We start from the raw sequence: 18,917 nt of genomic DNA on the forward strand, positions 1-18,917 counted from the left end.
GGAAAATTGAAGCTCTAAAAGGTTAAGTGCAGTGCCCGAGGTCATACAGCAATTTAGTAATGAGCTGGGCTTAGAAATCAGAGCCTTGGAGGACTTGTCTATTTCCAGAGCCATTGAATTTGGCCTCTGTTGCAAAGTGAATGATGATTATGAAAATTTAAGGATATAGAATACATTTTTTCAGGCAACATTTCAAAATGAAAGACATATATGAGTATCCTGGAACCTTTTTTTTTTTTTTTTTTAACATTCCTGGGAAGTTTAGCAGAAAAGCTTTGCGATTTTGTTTAATTTCATCCATGTATAGACAGGCTCAGTGTTCATTTTGAAGTACTTGGAGGTCTCAGCTGGGAGGGAATTCTGGGGGAGGAGGCTGCTCTTGATGTATTTGCTCTATATATAGAAGACCAAGATGGATAGGAAGGACATAGATGAAAACTTCCTATTCATAGTTCTTCTAGGGCATTGCATTTTCACCACTTCAGCCCTCCATGCCTCCTTGAGCAAAGAGAGAACATACCAGATTAATGGCCTTTGGATAGTAAATACAACGTTTATACTATCATTTCTGAATGTTTATAAAACTATAGAGAACTTCTACATTATTATCCATCCATCATGTTTCACTTCTGCTTCACTGGGGAGATTTTTTTTTTCCACATCTCTATTGGAGTATAATTGCTTTATAATATTGTGTTAGTTTCTGCTATACAATAAAGTGAATCAGCTATATGTATACATATATCCCCATATCCCTTCCCTCTTGAGCCTCCCTCCCCCCATCCCTATCCCATCCTTCTAGGTTGTCACAAAGCATCGAGTTGATCTCCCTGTGCTGTGCGGCCGCTTCCCACTAGCCATCGATTTTACATTTGGTAGTGTATATATGTCAATGCTACTCTCTCACTTCATCCAGCTCCCACTTACCCCCTGTGTCCTCAAGTTGGTTCTCTACATCTGTGTCTTTATTCCTGCCCTGCCACTAGGTTCATCAGTACCTCTTTTTTAGTTTCCATATATGTGCGTTAGCATACGGTATTTGTTTTTCTCTTTCTGACTTACTTCACTCTGTATGACAGACTCTAGGTCCATCCACCTCACTACAAATAACTCAATTTCATTCCTTTTTATGGCTGAGTAATATTCCACTGTGTATATGTGCCACATCTTCTTTATCCATTCATCTGTAGATGGACACTTAGGTTGCTTCCATGTCCTGGCTATTGTAAATAGTGCTGCAATGAACATTGTAGTACATGACTCTTTGAATTATGGTTTTCTCTGGGTATATGCCCAGTAGTGGCATTGCTGGGTCTTATGGTAGTTCTGTTTTTAGTTTTTAAAGGAACCTCCATACTGTTCTCCATAGTGGCTGTATAAGTTTACATTCCCACCAACAGTGCAGGAGGCTTCCCCTGGGGAGATTTAATAATGCATGTATGTCTACTTCAGTATAACACACAGCACCGACATGTGTCTCCTCCATATATAGCAGATACCTGATAAATATTTATCAGTGATGACAACACTGTATGTGGTAAGTGTTTCCTTCTGAGAACTCAGATGTCACAGTATTTCTCCAAATTTAAGTGGGAGACAGTTGGGTTGGTGAATCCTGGTTTGGTACTTTTTCTAAAAAGGAAATGAGCTCTGAATCTCAAAAATGGTTGTGAATAAGCTAGAAAGGGATATTCTCTTGTGTATGATGAATCAGTAGATAGAATCTACTTTTTGGGGGATTTGAGGTTCAAGAAACTCGGGCTGCCTAACATCCTACTTTAATCTCTGTTTGTCTGTAGAATCGACTTGGAAACAGACTTCTTAATGACCATTTGGAATTTTTGCCAAGTAAAACTTGTTTTCTCCTCATATTCTTGCACAGTTTGATTCAATGCCAGTTCTCTTTAGTTACATAGCATCTATGTGTGATGTTTCTATCATAACAACACATATCGTAGCTCTAGTCGATGATTTTGAGGTAAGCCTTATACTCTACTTTCCCTTTAATTTGTAATTTAACGATTCATAAGCAAGTGTGTTGGGGGCACAAAACAGTTTTCTTGGGCTGCATGAACTGCTGTCTCAAGCAGAATTCTGTGGCAAGAAGCAATAAGGTCCAGTGATCAGATTGAATTGATAAGAACAGCAGTGCAGTCTGCTTTTTCCACACATTTGAAATGCAACCCTTTGGTGCAGTGAGAAGCAAAATGTGCTTGTTCCTTGCATTCACATGGGAGTGATGGTCTTTTTCTGAGTGATCACGTAACTTTTTATACAAAATGAGGCCTTTCTGAAAGTGAGTAGATGAGCTATTAATATTTAAGTCAGGATAACAGGCATTAACTAGGATTACCCTGAGCAACCAGGATGTTTGATCACCCTACCCATCCCTCTCCAGTGTTATCAGAAGGTGGCTGGTGTTAACTGCCTTGCAGTTGGAGTTTAATTTACCAGAAACGTGGAAGGATTTCAAGCCACTCGTGGTCTACCTTTAGATGCTCAGAACATGAATGCGACCCAGAACTGAATAGAAGACCATTTTTTCACATCTTTCTTTTAATTAGAAAGAGCCTCAACTATTGAAGCTTTTCTCCTACTATTTTTCAAAACCTTTCTTCTCACCTTCTCTCATGAACTTTTACTATGCTGGAAAAGACTCCCTGTACCACACGGCGTGGACATGCTTTACATGCAGTATCTCATTTAATCCTCAAAGAAATCACGTGAAATAAAAACTTATCTTTGGCCTGTTTTATAGCCAAGGAAGCTGAGGCTTAGCGTGTTTAAAGGAACTGTCTGAAATCTAATAGGCACTAGAGTTGTAACTCCACCCCAGGAAGTATTTAATGTGTGGTGGTTTACATGATATGGATCTTAAAATATCACTGGTGCCATCCTTTTGCTTCCAGGTCCATTGATTAGAGAGGAATGATCAGTAGAATTTTGGTTTTGTTTGTTTAATGGTGAACAGGACGTGTAAGTGGGGAGGAGAAAAGGGTGTCAGGTGGGAATGAAGAGTTACAAGGCGATAAGCCTGGAAGGATATTGGTGCCTAGAAGCAGAGTGGGTTACTGAAATCCTATTAGTAATTAGAGACAATTGTAATTTGACCTATTAGTAATTGAGACAATTGAGAAACAGGGGAAAGCCAGAGAGGTCATTTTTTATAAACGTACCATCAGAATTCCGCAGATGGGTGTTGGAATGACTTCCGTGCATTGCTGTTACCTATCCATCCTGTATCTACTTTGCACATCCTCTTGCCTTTAGGAGAATCTCCAACTCCTGTCAGACACTGTTTATACTCACTGTGCTCTGCCAGGCTCTACTTGCTCCCTACTCTCACATTTCAAATTAACTGGAAATTTAGAGGTCCAGTTCTTTACTTCAAATCATTGCCTGAATAACCCTGGTATCAGGGCTCAACACCCATGACTCTTCAATTCAGTGTAATGTGTTCCAGCTTACCTGGCTGTGAATACCCAGAGGTACTCTCTATGCACCGTTTCCTCCACCTTGGCTACCATCTTTCTGGGAAAGACTTCACAGAGAATCTATAAATATCCCTCAACGTTTGCAGCCCACTTATATATTTCCTTTATGAAATATGGCTCTTGATCTTTAAGTTGCCATCTTTTCTAAATGTTAACTTCGTTTGACTATAATTAATAACTTCAGTTTAATTATGCCTGATGACTTATTAATGATAAATATGCATAAATTAAAATTGAATGTAGACTAGTGGTTTATTAGACGTAATCATGCTTGAGCGGCTGTTTATGTTTGGGAACAGGCACTTCAATTTATTGTTCCTTTTCATAATGAGGTTGAAAGCATCACTCACAAAGCCCTACAAACATTGCTTTTATTGATACTTGAAGCCTTCTGCCAACAGGGTACTGTTGAAGAATCGATTAGAAAGAAAAGGTATCCCTTGGGAATAACAAAGAACCTGCAGTGTGAACTACGACTTGGAATGCCCTTTTATTTCTCTTCATCTTACTATAAAGTCCTCTATAAAAATAATCATGGGTTTTGATGTCTATTTAGCTGAGACTTTAATCCTAGGTAGGTGATTTTGTGGAAATTATTTACCTCTTCTACCCTCTATTTTCATATCTGCAAAATGGGTATCGTGACAATAATAATGATAATAATAAAAACAACAATAGTAATAATACCAACCTCATAAAGTGTTGTAATAATAAAATGAGAGAGTATATGCAAAATGCCTAGAAGTGGATCTGATATAGATTAAGGTGATAATCCCAGGAAATTTCTAGTACTTTTTAGATACATATGTAATACAAATGTTTTCCACCTGCAAAGCCACGGTCTTTGCCTCTCTCTATTACTTCCCAGAAATCATTTTCTTCTTGTGTATTCAAAGGAAAGGGAGACATTGACATCACTTCCTGAGAGCTTTTACTTGGCCTTTTGCTCATCCTCTCTTGTCTGCTTCAAACCATGATGTTGGGTGCTATCAGGGGCATCCACTTCCTTTCTTGCTAATTCTCAGATTTCTGGAATGATTGTCCTACTTTGATACAAAACTGCTGCCCTCGTGCTGGCTTCAAAATACAGGTGTGTGAAGGGACTTCCCTGGCGGTCCTAGTGGACTTCCCTAGTGGTTAAGAATGCACACTTCCAATTCGGGGGGCATGGGTTCGATCCCTGGTCGGGGAACTATGATGCCACATGCCATGCAGTGCAGCCAAAACATTAAAACAACAATACAATGTGAGAAGACTATATTGGCTACTTCATCCCAAGTGTAGAGGATGCGTGCCCTTGAGTTTCCTATTACACCTGCTAAACCATGTCTGTTCTGCGTAACCAACTCTGCTATAGGTTTGGTCATAATTTGAGGCACTTTACATCATAGGGAGGGGGAAAATCCCTTTAAAACTGAATGCTGGGAGATTTGAGAAGATGGCGGAAGAGTAAGACGCGGAGATCACATTCCTCCCCACAGATACATCAGAAATACATCTACACGTGGAACAACTCCTACAGAACACCCACTGAACGCTGGCAGAAGACCTCAGACCTCCCAAAAGGCAAGAAACCCCCCCACGTAACTGGGTAGGGCAAAAGAAAAAAGAATAAACACAGACAAAAGAATAGGGACGGGACCTGCACCTCTGGGAGGGAGCTGTGAAGGAGGAAAGGTGTCCACACACCTATAAGCCCCTTCGCGGCCGGAGACTGTGGGTGGCAGAGGGGGGAGCTTCAGAGCCACGGAGGAGAGCGCAGCAACAGGGGTGCGGAGGGCAGAGCGGAGAGATTCCCGCACAGAGGATCAGGGCCGACCGGCACTCACCAGGCCGAGAGGCGTGTCTGCTCACCCGCCGGGGCGGGCGGGGCTGCGAGCTGAGGCTCGGGTTTCGGTTTCCGTCGGAGCGCCGGGAGAGGACTGGGGTTGGTGGCATGAACATAGCCTGCAGGGGGTTAGTGCGCCACGGCTAGCCAGGAGGGAGTCCGGGAAAAGTCTGGACCTGCCGAAGAGGCAAGAGACTTTTTCTTGCCTCTTTGTTTCCTGGTGCATGAGGAGAGGGGATTAAGAGCGCTGCTTAAAGGAGCTCCAGAGACGGGCACGAGCCGCGGCTAAAAGCGCGGACCCCAGAGACGGGCATGAGACGCTAAGGCTGCTGCTGCCGCCACCAAGAATCCTGTGTGCGAGCACAGATCACTATCCACACCCCCCTTCCGGGGAGCCTGTGCAGCCCGCCACTGCCAGGGTCCCGGGATCCAGGATCAACTTCTCCGGGAGAACACACGGCGCACCTGAGGCTGTTGCAACGTCACGCCTCTGCCGCTGTAGGCCCGCCCCGCACTCCATGGCCCCCCCCACCCCCCGACACCACCCCCCACCCCCCGGCCTGAGTGAGCCAGAGTCCCCGCATCAGCGGCTCCTTTAACCATGTCCTGTCTGAGCAAAGAACAGATGCCCTCAGGGGACCTACACGCAGAGGCGGGACCAAATCCAAAGCTGAGCCCCGGGAGCTGTGAGAACAAAGAGAAAGGGAAATCTCTCCCAGCAGCCTCAGAAGCAGCGGATTAAAGCTCCACAATCAACTTGATGTACCTGCATCTGTGGAATACCTGAATAGACAACGAATCATCCCAAATTGAGGAGGTGGACTTTGGGAGCAAAGATATATTATTTTTTCCCCTTTTTCTCTTTTTGTGAGTGTGGATGTGTATGCTTCTGTGTGAGATTTTGTCTGTATAGCTTTGCTTCCACCATTTGTCCTAGGGGTTAGTCTGTCCGTTTTTTTTGTTTGTTTTTTTACTTTGTAAAAATTTTTTCTTAATAATTATTTTTTATTTTAATAATTTTATTTTATTTTATTTTATCCTCTTTCTTTCTTTCTATTTTTCTCCCTTTTATTATGAGCCGTGTGGATGAAAGGCTCCTGGTGCTCCAGCCAGGAGTCACTGCTGTGCCTCTGAGGTGGGAGAGCCAAGTTCAGGACACTGGTCCACAAGAGACCTCCCAGCTCTACGTAATATCAAACGGCAAACATCTCCATCTCAACACCAAGACCCAGCTTCACTCAACGACCAGCAATCTACAGTGCTGGACATCCTATGCCAAACAACTAGCAAGACAGGAACACAACTCCACTCTTAGCAAAGAGGCTGCCTAATTTCATACTAAGGCCACAGACACCCCAAAACACACCACCAGACGTGGACCTGCCCACCAGAAAGACAAGATCCAGCCTCATCCACCAGAACACAGACAGTAGTCCCCTCCACCAGTAAGCCTACACAACCCACTGAACCAACCTTAGCCACTGGGGACAGACACCAAACACAACGGGAACTACGAACCTGTAGCCTTCAAAAAGGAGACTCCAAACACAGTAAGATAAGCAAAATGAGAAGACAGAAAAACACACAGCAGATGAAGGACCAAGGTAAAAACCCACCAGACCTAACAAATGAAGAGGAAATAAGCAGTCTACCTGAAAAAGAATTCAGAATAATGATAGTAAAGATGATCCAAAATCTTGGAAATAGTATAGAGAAAATGCAAGAAACATTTAACAAGGACCTAGAAGAACTAAAGAGGAAACAAGCAATGATGAACAACACAATAAATGAAATGAAAAATACTCGAGAAGGGGTCAATAGCAGAATAAGTGAGGCAGAAGAACGGATAAGTGACCTGGAAGATAAAACAGTAGAAATAACTACTGCAGAGCAGAATAAAGAAAAAAGAATGAAAGGAACTGAGGACAGTCTCAGAGACCTCTGGGACAAGATTAAATGCACCAACATTCGAATTATAGGGGTTCCAGAAGAAGAACAGAAAAAGAAAGGGACTGAGAAAATATTTGAAGAGATTATAGTTGAAAACTTCCCTAATATGGGAAAGGAAATAGTTAATCAAGTCCAGGAAGCACAGAGAGTCCCATACAGGATAAATCCAAGGAGAAACATGCCAAGACACATAATAATCAAATTATCAAAAATTAAATACAAAGAAAACATATTAAAAGCAGCAAGGGAAAAATAACACACAAGTGAATCCCCATAAGGTTAACAGCTGACCTTTCAGGAGAAACTCTTCAAGCCAGAAGGGAGTGGCAGGACATATTTAAAATGATGAAGGAGAAAAACCTACAACCAAGATTACTCAGCAAGGATCTCATTCAGATTTGATGGAGAATTAAAACCTTCACAGACAAGCAAAAGCTGAGAGAGTTCAGCACCACCAAACCAGCTTTACAACAAAGGCTAAAGGAACTTCTCTAGGCAAGAAACACAAGAGAAGGAAAAGACCTACAATAACGAACCCAAAACAATTAAGAAAATAGGAATACGAACATACATATCGATAATTACCTTAAATGTAAATGGATTAAATGCTCCCACCAAAAGACACAGACTGGCTGAATGGATACAAAACCAAGACCCGTATATATGCTGTCTACAGGAGACCCACATCAGACCTAGAGACACATACAGACTGAAAGTGAGAGGATGGAAAAAGATATTCCACGCAAATGAAAATTAAAAGAAAGCTGGAGTAGCAATTCTCATATCAGACAAAATGGACTTTAAAATAAAGACTATTAGAAGAGACAAAGAAGGACACTACATAATGATCAAGGAATCGATCCAAGAAGAAGATATAACAATTGTAAATATTTACACACCCAACATAAGAGCACCTCAATACATAAGGCAAATACTAACAGCCATAAAAGGGGAAATCGACAGCAACACAATCACAGTAGGGGACTTTAACACCCCGCTTTCACCAATGGACAGATCATCCAAAATGAAAATTAATAAGGAGAAACAAGCTTTAAATGATACATTAAACAAGATGGACTTAATTGATATTTACAGGACAGTCCATCCAATAACAACAGAATACACATTTTTCTCAAGTGCTCAGGGAACACTCTCCAGGATAGATCATATCTTGGGTCACAAATGAAACCTTGGTAAATTTAAGAAAATTGAAATCGTATCAAGTATCTTTTCCGACCACAACGCCATGAGACTAGATATCAATTACAGGAAGAGATCTGTAAAAAATAAAAACACATGGAGGCTAAACAATACACTACTTAATAACCAAGAGATCACTGAAGAAATCAAAGAGGGATCAAAAAATACCTAGAAACATCTGACAATGGAGACACGACGACCCAAAACATATGGGATGCAGCAAAAGCAGTTCTAAGAGGGAAGTTTATAGCAATACAATCCCACCACAAGAAACAGGAAACATCTCAAATAACCTAACCTTGCTCCTACTGCAATCAGAGAAAGAAGAACAAAAAAACCCCAGTTAGCAGAAGGAAAGAAACCATAAAGATCAGATCAGAAATAAATGAAAAAGAAATGAAGGAAACGATAGCTAAGATCAATAAAACTAATAGCTCGTTCTTTGAGAAGATAAACAAAATTGATAAACCATTAGCCAGACTCATGAAGAAAAAAAGGGAGAAGACTCAAATCAATAGAATTGAAATGAAAAAGGAGAAGTAACAACTGACACTGCAGAAATACAAAGGATCATAAGAGATTACTACAAGCAACTCTATGCCAATAAAATGGACAACTTGGAAGAAATGGACAAATTGTTAGAAATGCACAACCTGCTGAGACTGAACCAGGAAGAAATAGAAAATATGAACAGACCAATTAAGCACTGAAATTGAAATGGTGATTAAAAATGTTCCAACAAACAAAAGCCCAGGACCAGATGGCTTCACAGGCGAATTCTATCAAACATTTAGAGAAGAGCTAACACCTATCCTTCTCAAACTCTTCCAAAATATAGCAGAGGGAGGAACACTCCCAAACTCATTCTACGAGGCCACCTTCACCCTGATACCAAAACCAGACAAACATGTCACAAAGAAAGAAAACTACAGGCCAATATCACTGATGAACATAGATGCAAAAATCCTCAAAAAATACTAGCAAACAGAATCCAACAGCACATAAAAAGGATCATACACCATGATCAAGTGGGGTTTGTTTCAGGAATGCAAAGATTCTTCAGTATACGCAAATCAATCAATGCGATACACCATATTAAAAAGCTGAAGGAGAAAAACCATATGATCATCTCAATAGATGCAGAGAAAGCTTTCAACAAAATTCAACACCCATTCATGATAAAAACTCTGTAGAAAGTAGGCATAGAGGGAACTTTCCTCAACATAATAAAGGCCATATGTGACAAACCCACAGCCAACATCATCCGCAATGGTGAAAAACTGAAAGCATTTCCACTAAGATCAGGAAGAAGACAAGGTTGCCCACTCTCACCACTCTTATTCAACGTAGTTTTGGAATTTTTTGCCACAACAATCAGAGAAGAAAAGGAAATGAAAGGAATCCAAATTGGAAAAGAAGAAGTGAAGCTGTCACTCTTTGCAGATGACATGATACTATACATAGAGAATCCTAAAGATGCTACTAGAAAACTATGAGAGCTAATCAATGAATTTGGTAAAGTAGCAGGATAGAAAACCAATGCACAGAAATTTCTGGCATTCCTATACACTAATGATGAAAAATCTGAAAGTGACATTAAGAAAACACTCCCATTTACCATTGCAAGAAAAAGAATAAAATATCTAGGGATAAACCTACGTAAGGAGACAAAAGACCTGTATGCAGAAAATTATAAGACACTGATGAAAGAAATTAAAGATGATACAAATAGATGGAGAGATATACCATGTTCTTGGATTGGAAGAATCAACATTGTGAAAATGACTCTACTACCCAAAGCAATCTACAGATTCAATGCAATCCCGATCAAACTACCACTGGCATTTTTCACAGAACTAGAACAAAAAATTTCACAATTTGTATGGAAACACAAAAGACCCCGAATAGCCAAATCAATCTTGAGAACGAAAAATGGAGCTGGAGGAATGAGGCTTCCTGACTTCAGACTATACTACAAATCTACAGTAATCAAGACAGTATGATACAGGCACAAAAACAGAAAGATAGATCAATGGAACAGGATAAAAAGCCCAGAGATCAACCCACGCACATATGGTCACCTTATCTTTGATAAAGGAGGAAAGAATATCCAGTGGAGAAAAGACAGCCTCTTCAATAAGTGGTGCTGGGAAAACTGGACAGGTACATGTAAAAGTATGAAATTGGAACACTCCCTAACACCATACACAAAAATAAACTCAAAATGGATTAAAGACCTAAATGTAAGGGCAGACATTATCAAACTCTTAGAGGAAAACATAGGCAGAAAACTCTATGACATAAATCACAGCAAGATCCTTTTTGACCCACCTCCTAGAGAAATGGAAATAAAAACAAAACTAAACAAATGGGACCTAATGAAACTTCAAAGCTTTTGCACAGCAAAGGAAACCATAAACAAGAGCAAAAGACAACCCTCAGCATGGGAGAAAATATTTGCAAATGAAGCAACTGACAAAGGATTAATGTCCAAAATTTACAAGCAGCTCATGCAGCTCAATAACCAAAAAAAACAACTCAATCCAAAAATGGGCAGAAGACCTAAATAGACATTTCTCCAAAGAAGATATACAGATTGCCAAGAAAGACATGAAAGAATGCTCAACATCATTAATCATTAGAGAAATGCAAATCAAAACTACAATGTGATATCATCTCACACCAGTCAGAATGGCCATCATCAAAAAATCTAGAAACAGGGGCTTCCCTGGTGGCGCAGTGGTTGAGAGCCTGCCTGCTGATGCAGGGGACACAGGTTCGTGCCCTGGTCCGGGAAGACCCCATATGCCACGGAGCAGCTAGGCCCGTGAGCCATGGCCGCTGAGCCTGCACCTCCGGAGCCTGTGCTCTGCAACAGGAGAGGCCACAACAGTGAGAGGCCCACGTTCCGCAAAAAGCAAAAGAAGTTCTAGAAACAGTAAATGCTGGAGAGGGTGTGGAGAAATGGGAACCCTCTTGCACTGTTGGTGGGAATGTAAATTGATACAGCCACTATGGAGAACAGTATGGAGGTTCCTTAAGAAACTACACATAGAACTGCCATGTGACCCAGCAATCCCACTACTGGGCGTATACACTGAGAAAACCATAATTCAAAAAGAGTCATGTACCACAATGTTCATTGCAGCTCTGTTTACAATAGCCAGGACATGGAAGCATCCTAAGTGTTCATCGACAGATGAATGGATAAAGAATATGTGATACATATATACAGTGGAATATTACTCAGCCATAAAAAGAAAGGAAATTGAGGTATTTGTAGTGATGTGGATGGACCTAGAGTCTGTCATACAGAGTGAAATTAGTCAGAAAGAGAAAAACAAATACCGTATGCTAACACATATATATGGAATCTAAGAAAAAAAATGGTAATGAAGAACCTAGGGGTAAGATGGGAATAAAGACACAGACCTACTAGAGAATGGACTTGAGGATATGGGGAGGGGGAACGGTAAGCTGTGACAAAGTGAGAGAGTGGCATGGACATATATACACTACCAAACGTAAAATAGACAGCTAGTGGGAAGCAGCCGCATAGCACAGGGAGATCAGCTCCGTGGTTTGTGGGAGAGAGGGAGACGCAAGAGGGAAGAGTTATGGGAACATAGGTATATGTATAACTGATTCAGTTTGTTATAAAGCAGAAACTAACATAGCATTGTACAGCAATTATACTCCAATAAAGATGTTAAAAACAGACAAACAAACAAAAAACTGAATGCTGAATGTGACCATTCCAATGTTCAAGGCAAAAGAAACACACATGTTCACTTAGAAACTCTTAACAGGTGTCTCCCAGATCCTGGTGGCGTTTCCCTTTATCAGGATCCTCCCTTGGTTCTCTCTCTCTTCAATGACATATAAATATTTGTTAATTTCTGTACAGTGCCAGTTAGTTTTCTCTTTAAAAAACCTGAACTCAATTCTAAAGGTTTGTTTTGCCCATAGAACCCACCCTTCTCAGCCTTCACCTGAACATCTACAAGGCATGATAATCAATGCGGCTATTTTTCCCAAACTGCAAATTATTTGATCTGGGATTACACCATAAAGTAGAATACCTCTATGTGTGAGTGTTCACTGTGTGTGGTGTGTGTGTGTGCACGCTTGTGCATGCCCTATGAAGGGAGAGGCATTGATCCATGCTCTCTCTCAATGTGGCATAAAGTCAACCCTTTAATTTTTCCTATTGTCTTCGATCTTTATTTCCGGTCTCCTAAGATAACACTTGGACAAAACACACACATACACACATATTCATGTGTACATCCTAAGGGTAAACGATAATTATCAGAGTAAGTACAGTGTAATTGGAATTAATTGACAGTGGTGGAAGAGACTTTTTCTTTTTCCTAAAGGCTCAATTATTTATCTAGATTGTCCCCACCCAAATGGAGATAGATTGTATTAATATATTATTATACAGAACTGTTTTAATTACACTTTTTTTTTCTTCTTAAGCTTCTTTTCCCATACTCCTCACTGAGCTTTAACTACATTATAAAGGGGCCACTTATACCATTTCTCTCTGTCAAATAGTAGCAACTTTCCTTTGATTTTATAAGCATGTCCTGGTAGGAAATAGGTGGCCCACTGATATCGGGTAACTGGGGAAAATTCAATGAAGGAACTGTTTACAAAGGAGTGGACAGGGTTAATGTAAACTGACAGTACCTGGCTAGGGAAAGTTGGGAGCCTGAAAGTTGACATGGGTAGGAGCAGTTAGAAGAACTCAGAGAAAGTAGCTGCAGGAGAGCACCACTCCATAGGAACTGTGGCTTTGTGAGTTGATCCAGAGGATGAAATCTGGAGGAATAAATACCCTGATCCCCCCCCCCCTCTCTCCCCCTCCCTCCCTCCCTCCCTCCCTCCCTCCCTCTCTCCCTCTCTCTCTCTCTCTCTCTCTCTCTCTCTCTCCTTTTCCCTCCTTCTATCAACATTTTTTTCCTTCCACTGTGTGCCCCAAATCACTTAGGGCCAAAGCCAACCAGAAGCCAATGCACAAGGTGGCCACTAATACATACCTTCTATAGTCAGATCTCTCGGTACAAAGCAGGTTAAAGAAGAGCCAAAAAAATGGAGTACATGGAAAAGACCCCATGCATCTCCTTAACTCAGTTCAGGATCATGAAATACACCAGTGTGTTGGTCTCCCCTTTTCATAATCTCTTAAAGTGGTAGAAATGAATTTTAAAAGATCCAGTTCCTTGTCAAAAACAGAAGGAGAGGACCACCAGTGGGTGAGAGATCTAAACTCATTTATGAAAGGTTCAATGGACAGAGTGAAGAGCAGAGAAACTGGCGATGCAGCACAGGAAGCCAGGACCTAACTTAGCAGGAAGTGGGTGGCAATAGACAGGAAGCTCGTCTACCCAGGGAGACTCTTTAGAACCCTGGTGGCTGATCTGATGGAGGACGGGAATGAGGATGGGATGGAAAAAAATACAGGTTATTTAAAGCCTTTAAATAACTGGGAGAGGCATAAAAATAGTGATACAATTATAAAACATTGAAAGATGGTGCAGAGTAAATACTCATCAGTTATAGCAGAAAATCAATAGATGATGTCTAAAGTTAATAAAATGAGAAGCGATGACATGAACATATTATTTATAGATTTGGAGGTAACCACAGAAGAACTAAATACAGAAAGAGTTCAGAGTGTTCTGGGAGGAGGAGGACAGAGAAAGGGTTTTAGATCAGTTGCTTCTCACTATACTTATATAGTAAGTCTTTTTGTGCTACAATTTTTTAGAAACCATGTGAATATATAATATTAATGAAAGCTCCTTTTCTGTCCTTTTGTTTTGCTCTGCTTAGTGTACTGGCTTTCTAGAAATTTTCTTCTTTCTATGGTTATGTCCATTTTCTGTCTTTTTTTCTTCTTTTGGTATAAGTCTCCTAGGTTCGTTTTTTTTTTTAAATTAATTTATTTTTGTTTATTTTTGGCTGCATTGGGTCTTTGTTGCTGCGCGCGGGCTTTCTCTATCTGTGGCAAGCAGGGGCTACTCTTCGTTGTGGTGCGTGGGCTTCTCATTGTGGTGGCTTCTCTTGTTGTGGAGCACAGGCTCTAGGCACACAGGCTTCAGTAGTTGTGGCTCGTGGGTTTAGTTGCTGCTTGGCATGTGGGATTTCCCCAGACCAGGGATCGAACCTGTGTCCCCTAGGTGGATTCTTAACCACTGTGCCACCAGGGAAGTCCCCATTATCTGTCTTAAACCTAAAATTTTTTTCAGTTTTCTCCTATGCTTCCCCTTCTCTCCATTCTTTATAATCCTCTCTGTGCTTCTCCCCAAGCCCCTAGAAGCACTGGCCCACAAGGCCTACACACACACACACACACACACACACACACACACACACACACACACACACACACACACACACACACACACCCATCTTCCTCCTGAATGCAATTAAGTCCACGCACCCTTATATCTTAGTGCCTATTCTCAAACTGTTCCCTTGACCTGAAATGGTTTCAGGCTTTAAAATTGTTTTTTCTTTTTTTAATTGAAATATGGTTGTGTTAATTTCTGCTATACAGCAACATGATTCAGTTGTACATATATACACATTCTTTTTTTTAATATGTTCTTTTCCATTATGGTTTATCACAGAATATTGAATATAGTTCCCTATGCTATACAGTAGGACCTTGTTTATCCATTCTATATATAAGAGCTTAGATCTGCTAATCCCAAACTCCCAATCCTTCCCTCCCCCCAGTCCCCCCTTAGTAACCACAAGTCTGTTCTCTATGTCTGTGAGTCTGTTTCTGTTTCATAAAAGTTCATTTGTGTCATATTTTATATTCCACATAAAGTGATATCATGCGGTATTTGTCCTTCTCTTTCTGAAAAATAATTTTTTTTTCTACTTAGCCCTCAAGTGCCAGGATAAAATCTGCCCTCTCCAAGGAGCTGCCTTAGATTTCCAGAGTTAAAAATGATTACGTTTCCTTCTATACTCTCCTGACAGTGTCCACTGTCTGAAGCTTTTTACTCTACAACGTCTCATAAGTAGTTGCTTATCTATCTGCCCCCCCTTCTTTCTGTTTAACTGTAAGTTCAAGAATTTGTATCTGCGTATCAAGTGCAATATCTTACACACGGTAATTGAAGTAGCTGCTAAACAGCATCATTGATTTTGGTAGTTGCTGTTGACTAGAAGGCATCTACAGATTATGAAATGAATGCCCTCCCCTGTTAAAGTGAACATCAGCTGTCTTTTTATCGAGGCGCCTGTTACCACTTCTGCAGCTCAGCAGAATCACCAGCAAGACATATGTCTATGTTTCGTTCGGTCATAATTTTAGTGCCTCTTCTCTAAATTCCAGTTATACCCATATTATCTCAGGTTATGAGGAATAAGAAATCAAATAAACTAATACCTATAAATAAATATGCTACTAATGTATTAATTTTAATAAGAGTATTTGCAGAGTAAAAAGTAGCCTAAAGAAGGAAGTGTCCCCCCTGAGGGAGTGAATCGCTAATTGTAAAATATTAGCCCCTGAGCTGTTGTTTTGAGATTAAAGAGCATTTCTGGAGTTTCTCAGATTATGCCATAGAACTTTTATGCCAAACGCAATATAGATTCTGATTAATTTAAAATATATTAAGACAGTGGGAAACAGTCTTCGCATATTAGAACATATAGATTTGAAATTACAATTAAGTGTGACGTGTCTTCCTCATAGAAGTAAGATTGTGTATTAATCCCTGGTCTTTGCTTGTTATTCTCATTTCCCAAGTAGTCTTTCCACAGGTTCTTATTTCTTCTCTTTTTTTTTTTGTCTTTTATCAATTGCTCCCTAACCCTGGACTATTTTCTGCATCCACATAGAAGGGCACTATAATTTTATTTTTTCTTTACTTCAGGAAATGCCACAATAAAGCAGTCTCGATACAGGATTATCATCCAAGAAGCAGCCAACGGAGGCCAAGAATGCCCAGATACCTTATTTGAAGAGCGAGAGTGTGAAGATGTGTCATTGTGCCCCATATATCGGTAATTAATTACCTTTTAAAATAATCATTAGACCTTAGAATAAGTCATGACCCATTTCCTTTCATATAATATATGATTATTATATGAAACACATGTAGTGAGAAATACAAAGAGGTAGTAGCATTGTTTATCTTTAGATATCTCACTGTTTTTCCCCTCTTATCTGGAATAGATTTTGAAAGTAAAGAATATCAAAGTCTAATTAACAGGAAGAAAAAAAGAAACAATCATGTTTTGATTGTAAGTGAGCTGCTGGAGCTCCGCCACCCAGGCAATCAATTTTCAGGATCAGGATCCAGAGGGATTCAGGAGGAGGTCCTTACTTGCAAACACACACACACTCACAACTTACCTCATTCTGTTGTTCTCATCCTAAAGCCTTTAATCAAGAACTAAGAACAAATGTGTACTTCTATAATAATTGTGTATTGTAGTTCAAAAATGGTTCTGGTTCGCAATTTTTGTCATATACACATTTTAAGAAATCTTAGAAAAAAGTTTAGCCTGTGGAGAAATTTTTGTTTTTAGAAAAGAAAATGAGTACCTTTTAAACTCTATATGTTACCTATATGTGCCCCTTGGCAAGTTGGTGATTACTATTTATAAAAACAATACCTGAGGTTTGTGTGTTTAGTCATAAACTTCCATTCTTTTAACATTGGATTGAAACAGTGCTTTAAAGAACTTCTGGATTCAATTCAATCACTGTTGAGTTTTACTTATTTGTGAAAACAAGACCATGGTCTTAAAAATTGTGCTGTTATCAGCACACTTAAAAATGCCTTTAGTGGGCTTCCCTGGTGGCGCAGTGGTTGAGAGTCCGCCTGCCGATGCAGGGGACACGGGTTCGTGCCCCGGTCCGGGAGGATCCCACATGCCGCAGAGCGGCTGGGCCCGTGAGCCATGGCTGCTGAGCCTGTGCGTCCGGAACCTGTGCTCTGCAACGGGAGAGGCCACAACAGTGAGAGGCCCGCGTACCGCAAAAAAAAAAAAAAAAAACAAAAAAAAAACCACTGGAACAAGCCCAGACTACCAGTTTTTGCTCATCATCCACAGGGCCATTGTGGGAACACTGTCAATATCCCTCCTTTTGTGCCACGTATAAATATGGAGACTTCTGCAAGAAAAGCTCTCAGGGAAGGTAGCCAATTGAAAAAATTAGCCAAATCAAATATTTTTAGACATTTTATGAGCCCAGTGCTCTTATAATCAGAGAAAATCCTGGAAACTGTTAGTGGGCTCTCCTTCCTATTGTCCACTCTCTTTACTCTCGTGTTGCACTTCAATTTAGTCACTCATATTTGAACTAGTTTCCATCAGTGACCTCCTGCCATTTTCCCCAGAAATCAGTTCCACTCTATATGGATGGGATGATTGTATCATGTCTCCTGATGCGTCGTTTAACATGTGTCCAAGTTGCCAGCGTGAGTCTATGCCCTTTAGTCAAACATCCTTGAATTTTGAGCAATATGTTTCCAATTTAGATTTTGCTTTCCCCTCATTGGTTTGTTAGGGAGGCAAGTTAATGTAGACCTTTATCATTTTCTTCTGATTCTTCTTTTTCTAATTCCATTAAGGTGAGACATTCTCACGTTTACCAAATTAAAACAGAATCAAAATGCCTATAGAAATTTTTCTGTAAGTGTGAGCATTTCCCACCATGTTAATTTAGTAAGTGTCGGAGAGGGGAAATTTCCGCCTCTACGTTTCTTGAGTTCTTGTCGCTGGCCTAATAATACAATTGACATGAGACAGATTAGCAGGAGAAAATGAAACAAATTTTAATTCATATGCATGGAGGTCCCATAGAAATTGTACCTTAGAAGTGGCCGAAGCAGGCAACTTTTAGACTTTTTAGACAGAGCAACGATAAATCTGTGAAGAATTGACAGGACGAAGAAACGTAGGGTTTGGGTGCTCAATCTTGACATGAAAGAGTTTGGGCTTGGGGTAGTAAGTTTAAATAGTAACAGGTTTGTTTATATAGCCCAGAATTCCCTATCTCTGGTGATAAGGGTGTCCTTCCACCTCCAGATGTAGGGAGGGCACCTTTCACAGGAGAGATCTATTTCCTGCTTTCAGGGAGACAGAAGGGAGCGTCAGAGTGTCCTTCTTACATTAACCATTTTTAAAGTAACTTTAATTCAAAATAATCAGTATGCAATTGAGGCACATTTTGGAGTGGCCGACAGTATAAGCAAAAGGGAAGACAGCATGGGCGATGTGCCCCTGTATAGAATTGGCAGTGGGGTGTCCCCAGGAGTCTGTGGCTTAGCATTGAGGGCTTTAGGACTGACAGCTGGCCTGCCCTGACGAGTGCGATCTCAGACATGTCACTTAACATCTCTGAGCCCAGGCTTATCCTTCTAAAACTAAGAGTCTAGCAAGAGAGTCCTGGACATGTCTTCCTT

General features: G+C 40.5%; 1 protein-coding gene across 1 annotated transcript in view; it reads left to right on the forward strand.

Annotated features, from left to right (window-relative positions):
• The window catches only part of THSD7B (thrombospondin type 1 domain containing 7B), a 909,478-nt gene that overhangs the window by 525,138 nt on the left and 365,423 nt on the right, over positions 1–18,917 (forward strand). The window contains exon 11 of the mRNA XM_049711955.1: positions 16,377–16,506. Within this exon, the coding sequence (XP_049567912.1) occupies positions 16,377–16,506 (130 nt within the window). The remainder of the gene's footprint in view (positions 1–16,376; positions 16,507–18,917) is intronic.

This window comes from Orcinus orca, chromosome 7 (genome assembly GCF_937001465.1).
Source record: "Orcinus orca chromosome 7, mOrcOrc1.1, whole genome shotgun sequence".
In the NCBI taxonomy this organism is placed as follows: domain Eukaryota; kingdom Metazoa; phylum Chordata; class Mammalia; order Artiodactyla; family Delphinidae; genus Orcinus; species Orcinus orca.